Below are 23,999 nucleotides of genomic sequence, written 5' to 3' on the forward strand. Positions count from 1 at the left end.
CTTTTTTATGGCTGAGTGATATTCCATTGTACATATGTGCCACATCTCCTTTATCCATCCATCTGTCAGTGGACACTTAGGTTGCTTCCATGTCTTGGCCGTTGTAAGCACTGTTATGCTTACACTGTTAAGCTTACAAATGCTGTTATGAACATTGGGGTGCATGTATCTTTTCCAATTAGTTTTCGCTTTTCCAGATATATGCCCAGGAGTGAGGTTGCTGGATCATATGATAACTCTCCTTTTAGTTTTTGCTTATTTATTTATTTGTTTGTTTGTTTGTTTATTTATGGCTACGTTGGGTCTTCGTTGCTGTGCGTGGGCCTTCTCTAGTTGCGGTGAGTGGGGGCTACTCTTCGTTGCGGTGCGTGGGCTTCTCATTGCGGTGGCTTCTCTTGTTGCGGAGCACGGGCTCTAGGCGCATGGGATTCAGTAGTTGTGGCTCACGGGCTTTAGGGCACAGGCTCAGTAGTCGTGGTGCGTGGGCTTAGTTGCTCTGCAGTATGTGGGATCTTCCCAGACCAGGGCTTGAACCTGTGTCCCCTGCATTGGCAGGCGGATTCTTAACCACTGCACCACCAGGGAAGTCCCTATTTTTAGTTTTTTAAGGAACCTCCATACTGTTCTCCATAGTGACTGTACCAATTTACATTCCCACCAACAGTGTAGGAGGATTCCCTTTTCTCCACACCCTCTCCAGCATTTATTATTTATAGACTTTTTTTTTTTTTCGGTACACGGGCCTGTCACTGTTGTGGCCTCTCCCGTTGCAGAGCACAGGCTCCGGACGCGCAGGCTCAGCAGCCATGGCTCACGGGCCCAGCCACTCCGCGGCATGTGGTATCTTCCCGGACCGGGGCACGAACCCGTGTCCCCTGCATCAGCAGGCGGACTTTCAACCACTGCGCCACCAGGGAAGCCTATTTATAGACTTTTTAAGGATGGCCATTCTGACCCATGTGAGGTGACACCTCATTGTAGTTTTGATTTTCACTTCTCTAATAATTAGCGATTTGAGCATCTTTTCATGTGCCTGTTGGCCATCTGTATGTCTCCTCTGAAGAAATGTTTATTTAGTTCTTCTGCCCTAACCATCCTAATTTTTAAATATAACCTGAATAAAGCTGCCCATATACATGTCCAAAAGTCAAACAAATGAGTACAGAGAAGACTTGGAGAATAACATGGGATTATTTAGCACAGACTTTCTTGAAGGGCAGAGGATCCCTCCTGCTCTCTCACTGCTACACTCTGTCTCCTGCACCTCCTCTGTGGGGCTCGTGCTACTTCCTCATCATTCCTTTCCAAACGTTCTTCTCTCATCTGACTTGCCCTGCTATGTTCAGCCTCCACAGGAAGTAGAATCTGGTCGCAATGTGCTTTTCTCTCTTGGAAAGCAGCTGTCTGGAATTCTGGTGAATAAAATTTTCCACTCCATTATACAGATAATGAAAATCACCTGACATATAGTAGATACTAAATGGCAGCTAATCTTCTGGTACCTATCTCACAGGGGCACTGTGAACAGTTGGCTCTGTGAACAGTTAAGTGAGTAAATAAATGCACACAAAGTTCTTGGAACACTTAAGCGCTGAGGTTAGCTGTGATTATTGTATTGGTAGTAATGTGGAGCTCAGTTTGTTAGGATTTAATCCCTTTTTAGCAAGAGATGCTGCCAACAACTTTGGGTCCAGTTGACCACTCTGAGGAAAGTCACCTTGGAGCAGATAATCTTTGGCTTTTCCAGAACTTTAAGTGTTCCCCTTTAAGTATGCAAATGTAAGGTGAATAGACGCCATTGCCCTGGGGTAATGGAATGACAGAGCTTTTGTAGCTTGACAGAAGCTGCTGTTCCCAATATACCCTTTGTAGGGGAAGGAGATGAATAAATCTGTACGGGGCTCAAGGAACCTCATGAAAAGAAAAAGGTTGAGAGGTAATCCTTTCCACGTGAGAGTTTGTGTTTCCAGGACCTCTTTGCTAGATTTGTGAGGTCCTGACTGAATCAGCTGACAGAACAGGAAACAGTTCTAGCCGGCAACTCGCCGAGAAGGAGGGCCACCTGGACGGTGGGGCAGGATCCCGGGGCTCAGCGGGGGTGGGTGAGAAGGGTGGTGATGGGCTCTGGCTTCTGCCTGCGTCTGGCTGACCCTCTGGACTAGAAGCAGCCCACCAAAGCAGTGGAGAAGTAACCAGTGGCTTTACGGCTTTGCCTAGTGGCTAGTTTATTTCGAACTGCCTGTATCTCCACAATTTTTGCTTCTGAAAGAGACACAAGAACATGTTGGGAATCTTACAGTTTGCGTGCCTAGCCTAGCACCCAGTGCATGTCTGGAATAAGGCAAGGCTCACTAAAGGTGGTGGGACTGGAGTTAGCCAGAAGGGCAGGACCAGGCACTGGGAGCCTGGGCGTTTCTTCTCTTCCTGCCTCGGTTCCAGCAGTGACGTCAGAACTGAGTTGTGGGGAGAGTTAGCCAACGCTAGGGACCCTTAGGGTGAGGACCATCCTCAGGGAAATGCAGGACAGGAGTTTTCTTCTCTTCCTCATGGTGTGTCATGGTTTCACTCTGCCATTTCAGCACTTAAAATCATAGCATTTAAAAATGGAAAATCAAGGTTTGTCCAAGGAATGAATCTTTTCCTTTTTTCTTTTTTCCTTTCTTTCCATCTATTAAAGCTGTAGAATGGCAAGTTCTGAGCATTAGGTCCAAACGGTTTTGTTTACAGAGGTGGGGAAAGCTGACCTTTATGGAATTATGCCTTTGCAAGAATACTGAGCAACTCTAGAATCTGGCAAACACAAATCCTCCCCTCCTAGACTTTTAACTAGAGGGAGAAGGTTGGCCCACCTCTTGACTACTCTGTTATGTACACAGCAGCCATCACCATATGTAAACACTGCACTTTGGTAACTGGCACAGTCTCAGCCCCACCCTTTTATTAGCTACATCTTTCCCCACCCACATTAAGCGTTGTCAAGAATTGTGCAAAGAAAACAAGTTATGTGGGCTCCATCCAAGCACATAGGAAGGACAGGCTACAGCAGGGCAACAAAGGAACGGGAGGTAACATCCACCTAGAAGTGAGACAGTTCAGGAGTCCTTCTCCACAGACTAGCTGGGTGACCCTGGAGAGGTTACTCCAAGTCTTGAGCCTCAGATTCTTCAAGGGTGAAGTGGGAATGACAGTAGTGAATGCACCTCACAGGACTGTTTGCAGGATTAAATGCACTAACAAGTAGCATATGGTAGGTCCTTAGTGAAGAGTTCCTCTCCTGGGACTTCCCTGGTGGTCCAGTGGGCGAGACTGCATGCTCCCAATGCAGGGGGCCAGGGTTCGATCCCTGGTCGGGGAACTAGATCCTGCACGCACACCGCAACCAAAATAAATGAATAAATAAATAAATAAGAAATATTTTTTTAAAAAAGAGTTCATCTCCTGTGATGCCAGCTAAAAGGGTGTGTGTATTAGCCTGAGAACACCAGGGGGTACTGCTGGGGGCCGGAAGTGTTCATTTCCTAGGCTCTCTGACACTTTCCCTGTCATCCATATTTCACTGTAACTGCCTCACGCATGTTCAGATGGAAGTTTCTTGTGTTCAGGACACCCTCTCTGAACAGTTTACATCCTCAGGCCGCTTTTCAGTGGGGCCCCAGCAAGGGCTCCTAGGTAGGAACCATTAACTCCTTCCCCCAAGTGCTGCCTTTCTGCTTGGGATAAACTGAGATGGGAGGAAGGCCCAGCTACCAGCAATTAAAAGCAGCACTGCAACACTTGGTATCTCCCCACAGAGCCCTTAGGCCCACATCTGGGGAAACAGTTGGTGGGAGAATTGGAAAAAAAGAATCCTCTTGTTCTTCCTGATGGGTTGTATTCCAAAGGCAGTACTTGACAGAAGCATCTTTCAGGCCTTTCCCAATCCATTTAAGGGCATCTAAGAGAAGTGAAAATTATCTTCACCCTGCCCTTTCTTTGATCTCCCTCTTTTTTCCTCCTCTTGTCTTTTCTATTCTCATCTCCTAATACTGGTAGCTTTTTCAAAGTATCCTGGTACCAACTGCTCCACATGCAAAAAAATGCTATTTTCCCCTAAACTAAAAAAAGATTATTATAAAAATAATTGTGAGGCAGAAAGCTCAAGGCCAAGATAAGTACAATTTTTTAATCTTTTTCTTAATGAATGAAGTACTACACACTTGTTGGAAAAGGAATCCAACATATGTATACTATACATACACATATGTATAGTATACATATTTTATATCAATACTGTAAATAGGATAAAAGCCCTCTGTTCTGACCCATTCCCCTCAATCCTTTTCCTTAGAGGTGACCACCACTTAACAGTCTGGTATGCATTCTTCCAGACATTTCTGTCATTTTTGGTCACTTAGCAGATATGTAGTACTTGCCAACTATGTTCTGGGCAGAGTGATAGGTGTTGGAACCAATGGACATAAATAAATAAATATATATTTTAAAAAATATATATATATATACACACACACGTATTTGTCATATCTGTTGGCAAAAATGAGATTATCTTTCTCAATAAATAATATCTCAGAGCCACTTTTCCTTGTATGTAGAAATAAATATATACATAAATAAATATTTATGGTTTTTAACAGCTGTGTAGTATTCCACTGTAAGGATACACCAAAATGTATATACCCTGTATATGTTGTTTTAAAAACAAGCAGCATTCCCTCTGCTTGCAGAACATAGAGCAACCTGCTCCACGTGGCTCACTTGAGCAGAACCTGGAGGTCTGGATAGGGATGCTCTGGGGCCCGTCCCTTCCTCGAGGGTAGAGGGGTGGCCAGCCGAGTGGGCTGACCCTCGGGACTCAACAGGCAGGCAGAGCGTCCAGGAGCACAGTGCGCCTGCCCAGCACCCAGCTGGCCAGTGGGTAACTGAGTTCACACCCGGGTCCCTCTGACTCCAGAGCTGCGGCCAACACAGCTCCCATTACAGTCTGCCGTCCTGGTCGTCCTGTTTCTAGCATCTCCTTTGGCAATAAACTCTGTAGGCACTGATTAAGCAAAGAGAAGGAAAGGCGAGGAAATAAACTTGAGGACATGAAAAATGCAGCCAGAGGAGGACTGTGTGTGTGTGTCAGGGGCGGGGGGTGGTTCTCAAAACTAGTCACTTTTTCATGCCTGTGGATGGGACAGGGTGTGTGTGTGTGTACGTGTTTGTGTGTGCGTGTGTAGGGGGATGGACAGTGAGTCCTCCCTTTGTGATTAAGAGCAGCAAATGCGGTTAGAGACAGTAAGAAGCTTTTGCTTCATACTCCTCCCCATGATCTGCCCCCAGTTTCCTCCTCTGGAGCTGCTAATGAATAACCGATCTTAACACCCAAGTTCAATCCCCTCCCCAGGCACCGTCTCAGGCCAGGGTACTATGACGACGACAACGCTGAGGTCCAGGGCAGTGGGAACATTCCTCAGCAGTTACTTAGCTGGGTTGTGAAAAAAAAAAATGCAGCCTAATTGGCCAGTGGCCTTTTCTAGTGAATGAAGGAGGTTTCTGTTTTAAGAAATAAAGTGACTTCTCAGCGGCTGTTGATTCACTGCCCACAGGGAGATTTTTGAGCCGAGGCTTCCTAGCCTCGGTAGAAATTTGCATACAACTTCCACTTCCTGCTTCGGAGCCTGTTCCAGCTTACCTGGGCCGGGAGAGGGTGGAGGAAGGCCCGGAGCGACCCAAGGTGGAGTGACCCAAGAAGGAGAGAGCGTGATCACCCCGTGGCCCGGTCTGTGTCTCCGTGGTGGCTCTAAGGTAAGTTGCTCAGAGTTGTCACCTACCTCGCCTTACTTCTTTTTGACCCGTTTCCCAAAACAGTTTTCTCCTTTACTGAAATGTGCTGCCTTACTTTCCTCCACCCGCCTCTCCCCACCTTTCGTTTGTTTGTGTACAGAGAGACCAGCTTGGGCTGGGAAAATGACAGCTACATTTCCGCTGTGAGAAAATGCTGGTGGTTTAGTATTTCAGACGGGCGAGTGAAGATTAACTCTTTGAGGAGTGGAGACACACACACGCCTGTGTTTGAGTACTTAGTGTCCCCAGAAGTTTCTATTAAGAAGACAAGCCCCATTCTCCAGGGAGGGAGCCGGGGATGGCACAGATTAAGGAATTGGCTTCCAGCCTCAGACACGTCAGTGGCAGAGATGGAGGGAGAACTCCCAAGTTTTCTTGATCCCTGTTTCACTTCGGGGAAGAAAAATCAACACCATGTTCTTGGGCCAGGAAGTTCATCTCAGCTCTGTGCTGGCTGTGGCGCCCTCTCAGGTCCTCTCCCACAGCCCTCCACCCTCCCAAATGACCCAGACATTTGCTGGCACGGACAGTAGGCCTGAGCCTTTAGGGAAAACCAGGGGAGAAGTGCTATCATTTGATCTTAGAAGCTAATCGAGCTTCCCGTGACTTTCAAGTTCAAGATGATTTCTTAGCATAGGGGGGTATTTTTTAATGAACAGGGAAAAAAAGAGACCAAATAAATAATAAAAGCAGAGGACAAGAAACTTGGTTTCAAGTTCTCACTCCACTCCTTGCTGGCTCTGTGACTTATGCAATTTACTTTGGTTTCCCTAGGCCTGGATTTCTTCATCAATAAAATGTGTGGGGGGTGGTGAGCTAACAAGATTATGTCGAAATTCTAACGAAAGAAGGCTGGGGTGATGGGAATCCCAGAGGGGTAGCCATAATGGGTGGTCTTAGAAGAGTGCGTTTTGTTTACTGATTACTCAGATACATTCATCTTACCTCTCGCTACTAAGAGATAGTTAGTCGCTGGAGAAAAAGGACTCCTTTCTTAATCCTTCTCTACCCTCTAGCTCTCAGTAGACTATCAGGCACCTTGTAGGTGCTCAGGTTTCTTCCATATAAGCTGCTCTGATTTGTTTCACTCATCTGCTCTCGAGGCAAAAGGTGAAGCCATAGCCTGGGTAAGAGGCTGAGAGTGGCGGCGTGGTGTGCTGGGCTGCCACGTGGCTCTGCAGGAGGCTGCCTGGAATTTAGGTGTTATTATTGGCTCTAGTTAAATAGGAGAAAGCAGGGGGTTTCTTGAATTAGTTTATGTCCCATTTGGGTTACCCAGGAAGAACCAGTCCGTGCACTTGCCCACAGAGTCAAGGCAGGCCCGAGAGCTGGCAGACGAGCCTGGCTCCAGAAGGCTACGTTACTGACTTAGCAGGAGCTGGAAACCACTCCCTGGCTAGACCAGTCACTGTGTGTGGGGCCTTTAATGGGGGGGTGAAGGGAAGCTGTGAAGCACATCCAGATACCAGTAAGGGTGATGATAGGATCAGACGCGTTATTTGATGACCGACACACAGAATCCTTAACCTTTTCCAAACCACTACTTTTTTAAAAATCCTGATTGTTTCTTTTGAGCTGTTACTCTCCCTCCATACAGTTCAAACTAGGCCCTGACTGTGTGGGATGGACTGACTCACGGCTTTCGATATTGCTCAGCTGTTTCTGTGGAATATCAAGGCCCCGGTATGGTCCCTGTCATGTTTTTACCTGGCTCTCTCTATCACCCTGGGATGGGAGGACAGGAATTTCAAGATGTTTCACCTGTGATGAGTTACTGATTTTTATTTTCAAATAACATGCACCACTATCTGAAATCAGGCTGTTATTTGCTGCCAGCCTAGCTTTGATCCAGAAAGGCCACCCACAGTCATTCTTCATCTGGTGTCATTTGTGATGGGGTGGCACTAGACAGAAGCCCCTGCTGTGCTCCGTGCCTGGGGTGGGTTGATTAGGAGTGAAAACGTGTTGGGGAGAAGACTTTTAACTTGGGGGTACTCACTTTGGGCGGGTGCAAAGATGGAAAATATTTAAGCCTGCTCCTCTCAAGATTAAGGTGTTAGTGATTTTCAAATGCTCTGAAAATAAGAGTAGAAGGCGGTCATAGTTGCACGAATTCAGAATCATAGTTGCAGGCACTCAGAAAGATTGATTATGCGGGTAGTTTGTCTAAATTAAATCTATGTTTAGAAGAATCGAAATCTCGGAAATATCCTGAATTCTAATCATGTTTCTGCTACAGGAAAATTTAGATTAGCCTTTCAAAACACATATGAATTGCAGGCAACTGCTGCAGGGAAAACAAAAAAGAGCACACAGATGAGCCATATTAAACTTTAAGTTCCTTTCAGATCCAACGAAATGACCCCTAATGTTTGATCACAGTTCCTTATCAAAACAACCCTGCAGGCCTTCCGTGAGAAAGCATCTGAGGATTAGAATCAAGAAGCTCTCCCCCGGGCCTCTCCTGTTTCTTCCTAGTGTGTTGTCACCGAGATATTTTTAGTTCCTGAAACCCAGGCTGTCCTTCTCCCTCCGACATTTGACATTCTTTGCGTCTCTTGCCCAGCAGGCCTCCTACTCGCCCACATGTGCTTCGATGCCTGAGTGTTAAGCTCACCCTGTGCCTCTGTGTGTGTGCGTGTGTGCGCGTGTGTGTACAGATGTGTACACAGACCTTCCTGGGGACCAGAAGTTGTAAATTGGCTGAGGGAGGAAGGTGGGCTTTCATCCCCTCGTGATTCGCAGAGCTGAGCCAGTTTGGCGTGGTTCCCTGATAAAGCAGCTGAGATCTAGCTATCCAGGACTGACGGGAGCCCCCGGCCTGCTTGACCCCCTTCCTTCATCCTGAAGACGCAGGCTGGCTGGGGTCTGGGCAGCTCCCTGAGCGATGATGGAAACTTGGCTCTTCCCCACCTCACTGTTTTCCTGCGCTCATGGTTCCAGTGTTTTGCCTTCTTCCTCTCCCAGGCGGGGTCCCGGGTCTCCCTCCCACCTCCGATTTCCCTTCCTCCTCCTCTGTGCTGTCTGCCCAGATTCCTCCCAGCTCAGCAGCTTACCTGTAACACTCTTGCCTTTTGCCTGCATTCATTCTTTCCCTTCCCTTCCAACTGTAATATGTAAAAATCACAGTTTAAGCAAGCCTCTCTCCTCCACCAATAAAGGACAAGTGTTTTAAAATTTTCCTTCAAGGTTTCCCACTCTCCTTGCTTCTCTTCCATTTCCTTTCTTCCTTTCTATCCCTTCTCCTCCCTCTTTCTGCCCCTTCTTTTCCTCACTCTGGGGTCTGGACTGAATTAAGAATCACCAACGTGTGTTTAGAGAAACCTTATCTGAAACAAAACAAACAAACAAGAGAACCCATGGGCTGGTTTGAGGTTGTTCTCTAAACGGTTTTTACCAGCTTCCAGCGTGGTGGAGTCAGTCCTTTCCCATTAGCCCCGTCATTGAGTTGAGCAGCTCAGAGGAGTTGCAGAGCGAACTTCCGCACATCAGGTCGGGTCACGCTGCACCGCCTTCAGCCTGCTGTGAGCTGTACTGTGCAGGGTATGAACAAGGGCCAGTAAATGTTCACTTGTCTCCAGGGCTCACCACTGCTTCCAGTCCTCTGGCAAACCAAATGGAAGAGCTTCTTTGTCTGGGAAATTCTGCAAGTAAACTTGGAAATATTTCTTCACTGGAATTTGAACCTGAGCCACACAGTTCACTCAAAACCAACTTCCACTAAGCAAACCGATGTTGAGAGAGTTTGCATGCGTTGGGGCAGTAAACAAAGAACATTAATGAGTTTAAAGATTTTTTTTAAATCCCAAATTTTTGGACAGTTATGAAAAAAAAATTACTCCCTGGAGAATGAAGAAAGACCTTGAGAATCTGTGACTGCAAGGACCTGGTCCAAATTGCATCTGAGGATCTTCCTAGCTGTAAATTTATATATTTATTAATATGTCCACCTGAAATATTCATGCTATGTGTGTCTAGGACCCTTCAATCCTGTTGTTGACCCAAAGAATGCTTTTTTAAAAAAATCCAAGCAGTTGGTAACAGCAAGCCTTGATCATTTAGGAGCTGGTAATGTGGTTTATTAATTACTCAGGCTGCTCACTCCTGCCCTTCCCCTGTTTCTTGCTCTGCTATTTGTCTTCTTCCAGGGACATACACCTTCATTAAATCCCATCCATCCTTGCCTCAGAGGCGTCCCCTGGAAGATATCCCCTCTCTAGATGCATCACCATTTATCGTCACCCTTTGTTTGTGCTCTGTCAACAAGTTTTCAATTTACTTTGAATTCAGTTTATGATTAAAATTTAATGAGATCCAGTCAAGTGCTTTTCTCAAATCAAGATGCCTCTGCAGTCTCATCCATATCCTCTATTGTAGTAGCATGAAGGAAAGCCATCACAGGTTTCCAGCCTGGCCATTCTTCATAAAACACAGGTGGCATGTATCCACGCCTCCTTAGCTTCAGGGTGAATGGTTCTGAAACCTATCTATTCCAGGAGCTTCTAGGGTTTACTCAGCTCCTGCCATCCCCTTTCTCCCCTCCCCCACATTGCTGTACAAGTCAGTGCCCCCAACCGAGAACCAAGTGGGTTCAGTGCCCAGGCTCTGGTGCTGAACTGCTTGGATTTGAACACTAGCTAGGCTACTTACTGGCCCTGTGGCGTTGGGAAAGTTACTTACCCTCCCTGTGTTCAGTTTCCCCATTCCTAAAACAGGGTTGACAACAGTACCTACAAATAGGGTGGCTGAGAGGATAAGTTAATACATGTAAAACACCTTGGAACAGTATTTGACACATAGTAAACATTTAACAAATATTAACAGTTATTGTTAACAAAGGGTAAGGTTTCTTAAGTATATCCATTTCATTAGGTTTATATTGATTTATCAGCATAATCTGTATCAGAGCTTGATAAACTACAACTCTCGAGCCAAAGGTGGCCTGTGGTCTGTTTCTATACCTGCCTATTGCTAAGAATTTATATTTTTAAAGGTTCTTTAAGAACAAACAAACTAACTGAAAAGCAGAGTATGAGACAGAGACGGTATGTGGTCCACAAATGTGAACTATTTACTATCCGGTTCTTTACAGAAAAGGTTTGCCAGTGCCTGATCTATGTGGTTTAATGGAAAGAGGTAGGAGATCTATAGGCTAGAATTGGCAGTGACTTTGGAGAAGCCACTTAATGTGCCCACGGCTCTGTACAATAGGAATGGTGAAGTGAAACCACGTACCTCGCCTGGGACCCAGCTGTTTTAAGGACCAGATGAGATGATGTATATCGAATCTGCCAGAAATACACATGTTGGTTAAAAAGATATGGTCTCCATACATTAGGTTCATATAATAGGTTTAGCGTCCAGGTATAAAACAAGTGAACATTGTCTAGAAAACAGTTCTAAAGCCAAATCACTTTTTGTTGTAAAAATAACAAAATAGCCATTGTTTTTGGAGAGCTTGATATGGGCCAGGCCCTACAGTCAGCACTTTATTTACACCTTCTTCTTTAACCCTCCTATGGGGCAAATGCTGTCATTTTCCCCACTTTACAGATGAGAAAAATGAGGCCCAGAGAAGTTAAGTAATTTTCTCAAGGTCACACGTCGAATCGTGCAGCTAGCAGAGAAAGAATTTAATCATGGGGAGCTTGAATCTAGAGCCTGTGCATTTAAGTCCTGCATATTTTCCACATCCTAGAAATGTGTATTTATTCAGGGTAAGCCCGTCTGGATGGCAGAAGCCACAGTTAACTGTGAACGTGGACATCATACCTGTGAATATGTGCCCTGAGAGAGACTTGTGCCCTATGCACACCGGGGGGGTCTAAGAGACCTGCAGAAAGCGAGGCGGGCATGATGGGAGGAAAAGAGGCTTTTGGATGAACGATGAGATAAGAAAGGTAATGCTGCGAAGACTGATAGGCTGTGTTTCTAGAAACTAATCATTTAAGGCAGAATGTGCTGGAGGAGAGAAAGGTTGCTGGGAACAGACATGAGCCAAGATTTGGAGGCAGCAAAAGAGAGAGAAAGAGAGAATGAATGGGAAATTCTGTGAATGGGACACCAGGGAGCATTGTCACAGGGGATGTCAAAACTGCTGATGTCTGGATAAGGTCTTATCTGCAAAACCAGGCTACGCAGGAAGGGTAGGGGGCAGAAAGGAAGCGAGAGAGGCTGGGACAGAAAAACTGACAGATTTGAAGAAAGATGCTGGTCAGAATCTAAGAGCTGGAACCAGAGCTCCCAGTCCAAAGGGCAGCGAGATGGCAGAGGAGGAAAGCTGCTGTCTCTTGGGTCAGATCAGAGCAAGAACCGGGCTCACATACACCACGGGTTCCACGTGGCTGTGTGGCCCTGGGACTAGCCCTCCATTCCTAGCTTGTGCCACCCCCGTCCCACCCACTCCCACCGTGGACAGATGTCCGCACCCTCTGCTGAACGGTCTTTTGTATTTTATGGGACGGTTCACTCTCTCCTGGGTGGTCTGAGCAGTGCCTCTCTCACATTGGTTCTTAATCTTTGTGCACATCAGAATCACTGGTGGAGCGTCTCCTTTTCCTTTTTTATCTTTTAAGTAGATATACAGGCACTTGGTACAAAACTTAAAAGGTAAAAAATGCTCTGAAAAGCAAGTCCCTCTCCTGCCCCTGTTCCCAGTCACCCAGTTCCCTTCCCAGAGGCATCCTCTGTTCCAGCTTTCGGATGTGATGCTGTGGGCATATACAATCTCAGATCGCACAAAGGGTAGTGTACTCTACACACTGTTCTGCTCTTTCCTTTTTTAACTTCACAGTAAATCTTGGAGATGGTTCCACATCAGTTCACACAGCACTTCCTCAGTCTTTTCAAAAAGATGCAGAGTGTTCATTGTAAGGCTGGACCATAGTTTTAAAAAGCAGAACCTTTTGGACGCGTGGGTTGTTTGTAGTCTTTGCTGTTACAAATATTGCTGCATTGCCTATCCTCGTAGCCTCTTCGTTTTAAATAATATGTGCATATCTCTGTAGAGGAAATTCTTGGAAATGAAATGACTAGGTCAAAGGACATAAGATCTTAAAATTCTGATAGTTATGGCCAAATTGTACAGATTACACTCCCCTTGGCAAAATATGAGAGAACCTATTTACCTGTGGGACTTAAACAGAAAAAAAAGGGAGCCCTGGCCCCGCCTCATAATCTCTAGGTGCGAGGCCTGGACATCTGTATTGTGAGCCTCAGAAAACGCTTCTGAAACAGAAACTCTCCTGTGGTCCCTGGCCAGCCAGCCTCCCCCTTCCCCCAGGGGTTTGAAGCGAAGCCTTCGGAGCTCAGCATCATCCTGATGAGCTGAGACTGTCTGGAGCACCGCCAGCCTGGGGCTCACCAGGGCCTGGCTGGCAGGTCTTCTGCCCCCCTCAGGGGTCATAGACTTCTCCTCTAGGTCATGGCTAGAAAACAGGGCTTTTCCACTTAAAACCAATTGCCACCCGCTGTTAAGGATGGGAGCACAGGCTGTGCCAGGGTTACAACTGCCTGGACATCATATAGAGAAGGGTCTGGAATAAAACAGGGAAATTAGAAATGGTTAGGAGCGATGAGATACTGAGTTAATTTTTTTCAACATGCATTATTATTTTTTTTTACAATATTGACATTAAAGACCAAAAAGTAGGGCTTCCCTGGTGGCGCAGGTGTTGAGAGTCCGCCTGCCGATGCAGGGGACACGGGTTCGTGCCCCGGTCCGGGAAGATCCCACATGCCGCGGAGTGGCTGGGCCCATGAGCCATGGCCGCTGAGCCTGCACGTCCGGAGCCTGTGCTCTGCAACGGGAGAGGCCACAACAGTGAGAGGCCCGCGTACCGCAAAAAAAAAAAAAAAGACCAAAAAGTAAAACTCATTTCCAACCCTACCCACTGATCTGCCCAAAGCCCTCTGATGTGGCGTCGGCGTGTAGTTTTTCTCTGTGACACCCTCAGGAGGGTGGCAGGGTTTTTCTGTCAGTTCTGGCCGGGGTGTAGGGCTGGAGGGGCCCCCGTTGTGACTGCAGGCCTGCCCCACCCTCTGCTGTTCTTCGCAAAGCTCTGAGGATGCAGGAGGAGACCAGCCGCCTTCCTGTCTGGAGCAGATGTCCCAGCATGCTGGGTGGTGGACTCACTGTTATTCTGCCAGCGAGGGTTCAGGTCAACCCTGCCGTGGCGGGGTGGGACCTCTTCAGGCATGGCCCAGGCCTGCCTCGGGGCCTGACACTTAGTGGAACTTAATACATATTTGAGAGGAAGAGGGAAGGGTATAATTTCAAGAACTCTGAAATCCTCCCTGCCACCTTTCATGAGCCTGACATCCTCACTGTCAGGGATCCTTCCAGCTACATGGATCTGTCTCCTCTCTGAAACAGGCATCAATCATTCATTCATTCAACAAATATTTATTGAGCACCTACTATGTACCAGGTATAGTTCTAGATGCTGGGAATACAGCTGTGAACAGAGGAGTCCTCATGAAATTTACATTCTGGGGAAGGGGGGAGACAATAAACAAGGAATGTACTAGATATTTGTATTTATAACATACATTTTATAGTATATACAGTGGTGATAACTGCTAGAGAGAATGATAAAGCAGGGAAGGGAGACAGAGAATGCAAGAAGCATGTAAAAATTTTAGAGGGTGACCAGGGAGCCCTCACTGAGAAAGCAAGAGCTGAGTAAAGACCTAAAAAAGAAAGGAATCAAGCCAAGCAGGTATGTAGGGGAAGAGTGTTCCAAGGAGAAGGCACAGCAAGTGCAAAGGCCCTGAGGTAGGGCCTTTGATTTCCTGTATTAGTTGTCTTCCTTGAGCTGGATCACAAGCAACTTGAAGGTAGGAATAATGTTTTATGTCTTAAGAAATAATTATGTTTACGTCTCACAATATACCCTCTTGTACCTTTTGAGTTTTGTGTCACTTGTAGGTATTACCATTTGTAAAAAAATTTTAACTGAGCTTATGCCTCAGAAGAGGGGGTACACAGCACAGAGTTGGACACATAGTAAGGTTCAGTAATCGTTTGCTGTTTGAATACTTGTAGTGACAAATTTGAAACATCAGAGTTCATTTTGTTTTTTAAAGATTACTAATCCCATAGCTTTCCTGAAAGGTTGTTCATTGCCATGCCAGGTTTGTTCACTATCATCCGAGGAACCGTCTGTTCATTTTCAGGCCAATTTCAACTCTAGAATTCCCACCCTAGGATGGACCTCAGATTCCCAGTCACTGACCGCACTCCGGAGATGACCACATTTATCACCCTTTTTATTAGCTTCCTCCAAGTCCTTGAAGGTTCCTCAGCTAGAAGAGAATTTGCAACTTTTTAAATTAAATTTAATTTTTTAGGGAAGCACTTCTAAGGTATTCACATTTGAAGACCCAGGGAGAATATAAACAACTGTACCTGAAGTGTGCAAAATGAAAATGAATTGCATACCAAGAAATAGCTCACAGCCTTTAGTTCTCTTGCTGGCTGGCTCGCTGGCTGCACCTCTTACCCCGACCTCCCCCCCGACCCCCCGATCCCCCCCCCATTCAGCTGTGGGCCCACAGATGCTTGCAGGAGATTACGCAACACTTAGCCCTTCAGAAAATACTTCTGTTTCCTGACCAGCTGAAGAGCATGTTGTATGGCATCTCCAATTTCATAGCTGTAGAAAAATTGTAAGAAAGAAAGGAAAACAATGGTGAACATTTTAAAATATTCAGTAGTTGAAATATGTGTGTTTTGGGTAGGTCTCATCAATGGAAATCCGTTGAAATTTGTGTGTTTTTACAGGGTCTAAGCAATTTAGGTGATGAGGTCTATCCTCTGCAGAGTCAAGGGGCAGGAAGCACACCCAGCCTAGACAGCAGCCTAGAAAAGAGCCAGCCCGGGGCAGGGGACACCCAGGCAAGGAGGCAGGGCCGGCAGGGACTTCCTGGAGCCTGAGGGAATGTTCTGTTGTGCCAGAAAATGGTACAAAGGGTGTTTGCAGCAGATGGGAAAGTCTGATACCACGTGAGAGTCAGAGAAGTGTTCGAGGGCATTCATTTGGCAGGGAGTGCAGAGCAGATTGAGGTCTCTTTCTATAGGCCAGGAAGATAAATTTGGTGGGAAACCGCTGATCCCACTTCTGCTCTTTGGGGCAGCATTTTAAAATGCGTGCTGTCTTGTTGCCATTGGGTTGGGTACTGGGCACAAGAGAAGGGGAATTCATAATTTTCCAACTTGTCTTAGCACAATAACTGATGGGCATCGTGCCTTTGGGCACAGTAAGCCCTCAGTGAGTGTTTGTGGTTGAAATTCTACATGGATAAAATAGGAATTTAAAAATGCACACACACACACCCCCGGCACCACCCCTTCTCCCTGTATGGCACTTGAGGTATGCTATGTACGAGGCCTGCACGGAACAGACGGCCAGGAGTTTTCTTTTCACTTCCTCGCTCCCACTATCCCTGCTCTGGAGCCTTCTGCAGGCCTCCCGTTATCACCCTGTGACATCTTTTTCCGTGACCTGCCTCCTTCCTTCCCCTGGAGCCTAAGCATCCTGGGACATCATCTCAACCAATCTTCTGATAAGGGGAGGTGAATTTTCTTTCTCATTCTGTTATGTTGTTTGAGAGTTCTGTTTTTATAGGTAAAACCAATAGTACCTGGACTGTGGGCTAAAGGCTAGTTTAGCGAGCCTTGTCCGTGCAGCTGCTACATCACAGGCCAGATGGTCATGCAGGCATCGTGCAAGAGGGAATTAAGCCTTCCAAATAACCTATAGTTGTAAGTGGAAAATGTCACTATGACCTTTTTTCCAGTGCTTTTTAAACTCAGGCTTTAAAAATCTTTTTTTTTAAATTGGGCAATAGTCACAGGGGGCAAAAGTTTAAAACTTCAGAAGGTAAAAACTCTCCCCCTCCGCCCCTCAGCTTAGCTCCATTCTCAAACGCAACCAATACACCAATGTCTTGTGTGTCCTCCATCCACGTTTTATACGTGTGCAAGCAGTTGTGCTCACACACACACACATTCCCCTCTCTCTATTTTTTCACACAAAATAGCAGCATTGTATATACATTGGTCTGCACCTTGCTTTTCTTTAATCACTTAACAGTATATTTTAGAGATCATTCCACGTTCGTCACTGAGATTTCTTTCATCATGGATTCCAAATACACATGAAACAACCCACATTCTGATGATTTCTCCTTCCTCAAAACTTGGCTGTTGATTTTCATCCGTGTCTTTCCCTTGCTGGTGTATGACTTCTACCACAGAATGGTCCAGTCACATTCTTTGAATCGCCTTCCAGATAAAAATATCTTAATAAGCCTTACTGCCTTTGCCTGGAGGATAAGTGAACAATTTTACGTGATCAGGGCTCTGCCAGTGCACTGGTGTCACTCTACTGTTAATTTAAACCACATCTGAATGAGGTCCCTTAAGGTCATAAAGCGGGGGACTCCAAGAAATGATCTGACTTCTGAGGCTGTGGCATGTTTTCTCTTGTTCCAGAAACTAGGATGAACCGAAGCATTCCTGTGGAGGTTGATGAATCAGAACCATACCCAAGTCAGTTGCTGAAACCTCTCTCAGAATATTCCCTGGAAGAAGAATCCAAGCTACCTGCTCCAGATACAAGGAACATGGCACCCAACAGCTTGTCTGCACCTCAAACCCCTCACTCTTCCTCAGGAGACTTTTCTCACGCTCACCCAACCCTGAAGCTTTCAAATCACCAGCAGCCTATGTCCCAGCAGGTAACCTGCCTGCGCACTAAAGTCCTGGCAGAGAGTGAAGACAGCTTCTGGAGGAGACACCCAGACCCCGGCAAAGATTTTCCCTTAGGCTGCTCTGCAGCCAGCGAGCCTGAGGCTGAGTCTGTGGTTGGAGCCCTCACCCCGGAGCATCAGTTTTCACTTATGGAAAAACGTAATCAATGGCTGGGATCTCAGCTTTCAGCAGCTTCTCCTGACACTGGCCATGACTCAGACAAATCAGACCAAAGTTTACCTAATGCCTCAGCAGACCCCCCGGGCAGTAGCCAAGAGATGGTGCCATGGGCCCGGACCCACAGGAACCGAGCAGCCCCAGACCTGCATACGATAGACACGGGATATGATTCACAGCCCCAGGACGTCCTGGGCATCAGGCAACTGGAAAGGCCCCTGCCCCTCACCTCCGTGTGTTACCCCCAGGACCTCCCCAGGCCTCTCAGATCCAGGGAGTTCCATCAGTTTGAACCTCAGAGATATCCAGCATGTGCACAGAGGCTGCCTCCCAGCGCTGCCCCACAGGCTCAGTGGAACTATCGCTACTATTGTCCTGGAGGCCCCGATCACCTGGTGCCACGTAAGTGAGCTTTACCTCCTCTGGACATTCTGGGCTGGGTAACTGAGTAAATGGGAATCTCACATCAGTGTCTTGCATCCTTAGACCAGCACAGACAGGTCAGAGGGCAGGGAGGACATTTTGCTTCCTATGGGACCTTCCACATGTGATTGGATTTGCAAGTGGTTTTAGAATAATGCTTTATCTTGGCCCAAAGCCCGTTCCGCTTGGAACCTGCTTCTCTAGGAAACTTTAAGTATAAAACAGATTCCTCTCTAGGGTAGTTTTAAGTGAAACTTGCTGAGAGGCAGGGAGACGACTCAAATAACTTCTAGAAAACTTGTTTGTTATCCAAATTCTTGGGCATCTGGGTTTTTCCTTCTTTACATGCTTCTTCTCCACCTTAGATTTTTCAGAGAAAGGGGCCTTCTGTCAAGAAAATCAGAAGGTGCCCAGAATGTCATTGAGACTCTGAATTCATGCATTACATGAAGATCCAGTTGCTCCTGTGATTATATTGCTTAAAGGCCTTTGGAGGTTGAACCATCAACATCTACCCTACCATCTAGCCACACTTGAGGACTGGCAGTCCCCCTAACTTGTCGAGCTGTTTCACATCCCCCTGCATTTGCCCACACTCTTCTCTCTACCCAGGATGTTTTTCCCCTTCTTGTACATTTGAACCAGTTCTATACCTTTTTTTCTTTAACTGCTTTTTTGAGATCTAATTTATATGCTGTGAAGTTCACCCTGCCCCCATTTAGGTGTATAATTCAATTTAGAGTTATACAACCATCACTATATACCTCTTTTAAGACTTAGCTCAAGTGTCCCTCTGGCAGTCTCCCCAGATCAGTCCCTCCTTTGGGCTCTCTGTTTCCTTATACTCTGCCTGTTGGGGCACCTAATGCCAGTATGGCATTTACTTATGGACTTGTTTACTTCTCCTTCCAGACTGTAAGTTTTTGCACATTCAGCAAAGGTGTATTTTCAATCCATAATTCCCCAGTATTTAGCACAGTCACCAGCATATACTAGATTCCCAATAAATTATTTCTGAATGAATGAATGAATGAATGAATAATATGTATCAGTACAGTAAGCATCTCTGAAAGTGATAAAGTCTTAGACTGAGATAAAAGGTTCATCACAATTCTTGATGTCAGCTCTCTAAGACGCTGCTGGAAAATAACAATAGGGCTTTACAGATGAAACATGGGGCTGGGAGGTGCAATATTTTTCTTAGCAAAAAAACCCCACCATATCGAAAGCAGTTCAAATGGTCTGACCAAAGAGTCTGACCAAATCTGGTGCCTAGCTTTAAAATAAAGTATAGAAATAATTACACATCCTATAATCAGTCACAATTTATGTATTTATACATGTGCATTTAATATAAAGCTTCCTGGGCTTCCCTGGTGGCGCAGTGGTTGAGAGTCCGCCTGCCGATACAGGGGACACAGGTTCGTGCCCCGGTCCGGGAAGATCCCACATGCCGCGGAGCGGCTGGGCCCGTGAGCCATGGCCGCTGAGCCTGCGCGTCCGGAGCCTGTGCTCCGCAATGGGAGAGGCCACAACAATGAGAGGCCCGCGTACCGCAAAAAAAGAAAAAAAAAAAAAATATATATATATATATATATATATATATCTGCATGTACCAAGTGCTCAATAAGTATTTGTTAAAAAAAATAAAAAAGTGAGGCTAAGAGATGAGGAAGCAGCCGAGCTTCAGGAGAAAGAGCCCCTGAGGTCTACAACTGGGACTCTGGTGTTGGTGTGGGATGCTGGGAAGTCAGCTGATTGGGAAGCAAGGACCTCACTTGTACTTTGAGCACCCAGGGATAGGTGGCAGAGTTCCTTGAGCATGAATCACTCACTGAAAACTGAACCTTGGCAGGGTCAGGATTTGCATTTTTTTCTCAATGATTTCTAGGTTAAAAAGGAATAATTTTGTGGAAATAATACCACAAAATACTTTTTTTTTAACATTCTACTATCTGCATTTAAAGATAATTTTTCTGATCATAATACTAATGTTTGTTCACTCTCAAAGTTGAAATATGCCCAAAAGCCATGTTTCCATCACCCCAAAATAATTCCGTATTGGGGTTTGACATATTTACTGGGTTTTTTCTTTGCATATATATTTAATATAAAACTAAAATAATTTCAGTGTAATTCTTCCAGCATCACCTAAAAATGCTGCATATTATTTCATCAGATGGATCTATCAAGTTGTTTTTAAGTTATTCTCTGCTGGACATTTTAAGTAGTTTCCAATTTCTGATCCAATAAGCAATGATATGATACATCATATACATAAGTTTTTACCTGCATTTCTGATTAGTTTCTTAGATTAATATGTGGAAGTGTGAATACTTCATCAAGGGCTTTGTGATACTAAGTCCCAAGCAGTTGCCTTTAACCACTAACAGGAGAAAGCCCCATTGTGATAGACAGAAAACATGGACTCACAATTTGAGGGTTCCAGGAAGATCTTCTCACTTGAAAATATTTTTCCTGTTGAACCCTGAAATGGCATCGTTAGCAATCTAGTCTTTGGAGGTGAGCATTGCCCTCTTTGGGCAGGCTCTGTTAAAATACAGACACTCCCACTGGGAATACTTTTAGTCTCTTAACACTTGCTTTCTCTCATCAGATCCCCTCCCCTTGCTCTCTATATTATTTCCTTCTATTGAAGTGGGGGAGGAGGGGGAGCCTAGGATCCTGGGAGTGAAGATAAGTGATGAAAGGAAGGCAGAGAGGAGAGAACTTGGACAGGAGAAGGGAATAATTCACAGAACACGTATAAGCAGCCAATAAGCATATGAAACCAAGCTTAATATTACTGAATTTGAGAAATGCAAAATTTTTAAAGATGTATTTTTCCCAATCAGGTGCACAAAAACAAAAAAACCTGGGACAACATCTAGTGTTAGTGGGTTTATGGGGAAATGAACTTCCCCATCTACTCTTGATAAGCGTATAAACTGGTACAGTCTTCCAAGAGACAATTTCACTATCAAAATTTTAAATGTGTCCTCTTTGGTCCAGCAGTCTCACTTGTAGGAATCTGTACTATAGACACATTAAATGAACATATAGAAATACCTGAATGAAGATGTTTATTAAAGCATTGTATTAGAGTAAGAATAAAAACACTAAAATGCCTATCAATAAGGGGACAGATTATAGTAAATAATTATAAATTAGTAAATTATAAGTAATTATCAAATTATGTTATAAAGAATATACATTATTGTAAATAAGTTGTGATTTATTTATACCATAGACTACTAGGCCCCTGTTACGTAGACTAAAATACACACTCTGACATAAAAAAGATTAAGGGAGAAGCATGAAGTGTTAATCCCATACATGTTATTTTTTTAATTATATATGTTAAAGACTCCATTAAAAAATGTGTAAGATGGCCCCAACTGTTAACTGTGATCATGGGGGAAGGGGAACAAGGAATTAGGAAGAGACAGGGAGATTTTTCTTCTAACTCTATATATTTTTGTTGAATTTGTTAGAGCAAACAGGCATTATTTTTATAATTTAAAAAATAAGTAAAGGGACTTCCCTGGTGGTGCAATGGTTAAGAATCCGCCTGCCAGTGCATGGAACCTGGGTTCGAGCCCTGGTCCGGGAAGATCCCACATGCCACGGAGCAGCTAAGCCCGTGCGCCACGACTACTGAGCCCACAAGCCACAACTACTGAAGCCCGCGAGCCTAGAGCCCATGCTCCACAACAAGAGAAGCCACCGCAATGAGAAGCCCACACACCGCAACAAAGAGTAGCCTCGCTAGCTGCAACTAGAGAAAGCCAGTGCGCAGCAACAAAGACCCAACACAGCCATAAATAAATAAATAAATAATTTTAAAAAATAAGTAAAAGTTAAAAAGAAAAAAGAAAAGTAAGGGGAAATGAGGGTGTACAAGTGGGCTCAGCCTAATCCACCCTGCATGTGCCTTGGTCCTGGTTCCCAGGGGCATTTAATTACAGGGAAGAGGGTCAGGTTCGGGCTGGGTTTGTCAAGGAAATTCAGTGCTTACAGTTTCTCTTCAGGGCACTGCAAGCCCAAAATATTTATGAAGCCTCCGATAGCAATGGCTCCCAGGAAGGTTGCTGTGAGGATTAAATGAGATAATGTATTAAAGACACTAGGAAAGTGGCTGGCTTGTAGTAAGCCCTCAATAACTAGCAGCTCTTAGTTATTATTGCTATTATCTAAATGGATCCTGTAACCAGCCCTGTAAATTACCCCTCTACTTCTAGATCCCTCTTGCTGGCACAGATTTTAAGTATTCAAAGCAGGTGTATAAATGCTTAGTTTCATGTCAGGGCTGTAACTGCATTTAATTGCCAACAAAACCACTTCAAAAGAGCTGTTCATCTAAGTGATGCTCGTGCAGTTGGAAACCATGGCTACGTGGTTCTACTCGGCTTTAGAAGAGTATTACTTCCTCATCCGTTAATGAAAATATAAATAAATAATGATCACCATGCAAATGGCATACCTTAGCCTTTGCAAGTTAAAGCAAAAATGGTTACTGGTCACCCCTTTCATGTCAAAAAAAAAAGTTATCAAAGCAGGTGAAAACAAGAAGTGGGAAAAGACTGTTTCTTTCCTCCCCGCCACCCCCGGGAGAAGTCAGCCTCTTACTGCCTCAAAATCCTCCCACTGAAGGTCACCAGACTGGAGGTCATGGCTATGCAATCAAATGAAACCCATGACGCAAATAAGTTGGGAGAAAAGAATGTATTAAGTCTAAAAGACTCTTATTTTACTGTAAAATTCTTGCTTTCTCTACCAAGGAGACTGAATAAAATAAACCTGTGGGCTCATGCCTACTATTGCTCATATGGACCCCAAAGAATGATTATTTGTATGCTAGAAGGCATGCACAATTAAAAGTAAGGAAAAACAAACCAGGTGGAAGAGATGATAAAGAAAGGCGTTGCCTTTCAGGATCTACAGCTGTTTGCAGCTGTGGGCGTTCCTGTAACAGTTTATGCAGGCCATTTTGTTTTCCTGGCTAAAGTGATTGTGTTATATCATCATGTCTTTTGACAACTTGAAAATCAGATTTTATTTTCTCTCTCATAAATTCTTTTAATACCATTCTTAATAAGGAAGAAAAATGTTGAATGTTTTGACTAATAAGTGGAAAACCTCATTTAGGATTTGGTTTACAAATTCCAAGTGGTCAAAGCCCAGTAACACGAAGACCATGTGTACCCAGGCCAAGAGGATCATAAGACTGACAAGTAACATACAGTTCTGGGCACCTAGTCATGATGTGGAAGATTTGTATTTTTGTTTTGTGATTAACACTGCGTCAGAATCTAGGAGTTACTGTGCTAACAAATCACTTGTCTATCACATTCTACAGAATGCACTCTCTTGATGGAATTTTAGACATGAGGACAAGTCATTGGGGGAGATATTTTAGGCAGTGATTCTTAAGTCTACCATGTAGCTGGCTGCTGGCTTGCACGCCTCTCTTACGCACTGAGTGTGGGTTTGTGTTTCCAAACAAACATCCATAGACACACAGATTTCCTCTTTCTCTCTCCATTTATTTTGAGCTACTAAGGAGAACTATAACCTATTTATTTCTATTCACCGCCTGCCTAGCCATAGAGATTCAATAATATTTGTTGAATGAACAAAAAGAAATCTGTTCCCTACTTCCTGGGAAAAGGAGTGATTCCCTAATCATGAGTAGAGACTTTGTGATATCAAGCCTTGGAAAGGCCATCTTTACTTGTCTAATGGGAGAGCAGAGGAAAGAAAGGAGGTCAATGAGATTTGGAAACAGACCTTGTTCATTCATGTATCAACTTATTCAACA

At 44.9% G+C, this 23,999-nt stretch overlaps 1 protein-coding gene across 3 annotated transcripts in view; it reads left to right on the forward strand.

Annotated features, from left to right (window-relative positions):
• Positions 1-5,321: 5,321 nt before the first annotated feature.
• Positions 5,322-23,999, forward strand: part of TRAF3IP2 (TRAF3 interacting protein 2) — a 39,592-nt gene continuing 20,914 nt past the window's right edge. For 2 of the 3 annotated variants that reach the window (XM_082633998.1, XM_082633999.1), the window contains exons 1-2: positions 5,322-5,784; positions 17,321-18,157. In XM_082633998.1, the coding sequence (XP_082490124.1) occupies positions 17,329-18,157 (829 nt within the window). In that variant the 5' untranslated portion in view covers positions 5,322-5,784; positions 17,321-17,328. The remainder of the gene's footprint in view (positions 5,785-17,320; positions 18,158-23,999) is intronic. The other variant, XM_082633997.1, reaches the window with a different exon arrangement.

Source organism: Mesoplodon mirus, assembly GCF_964341445.2.
Source record: "Mesoplodon mirus genome assembly, chromosome: 10".
NCBI lineage: Eukaryota > Metazoa > Chordata > Mammalia > Artiodactyla > Ziphiidae > Mesoplodon > Mesoplodon mirus.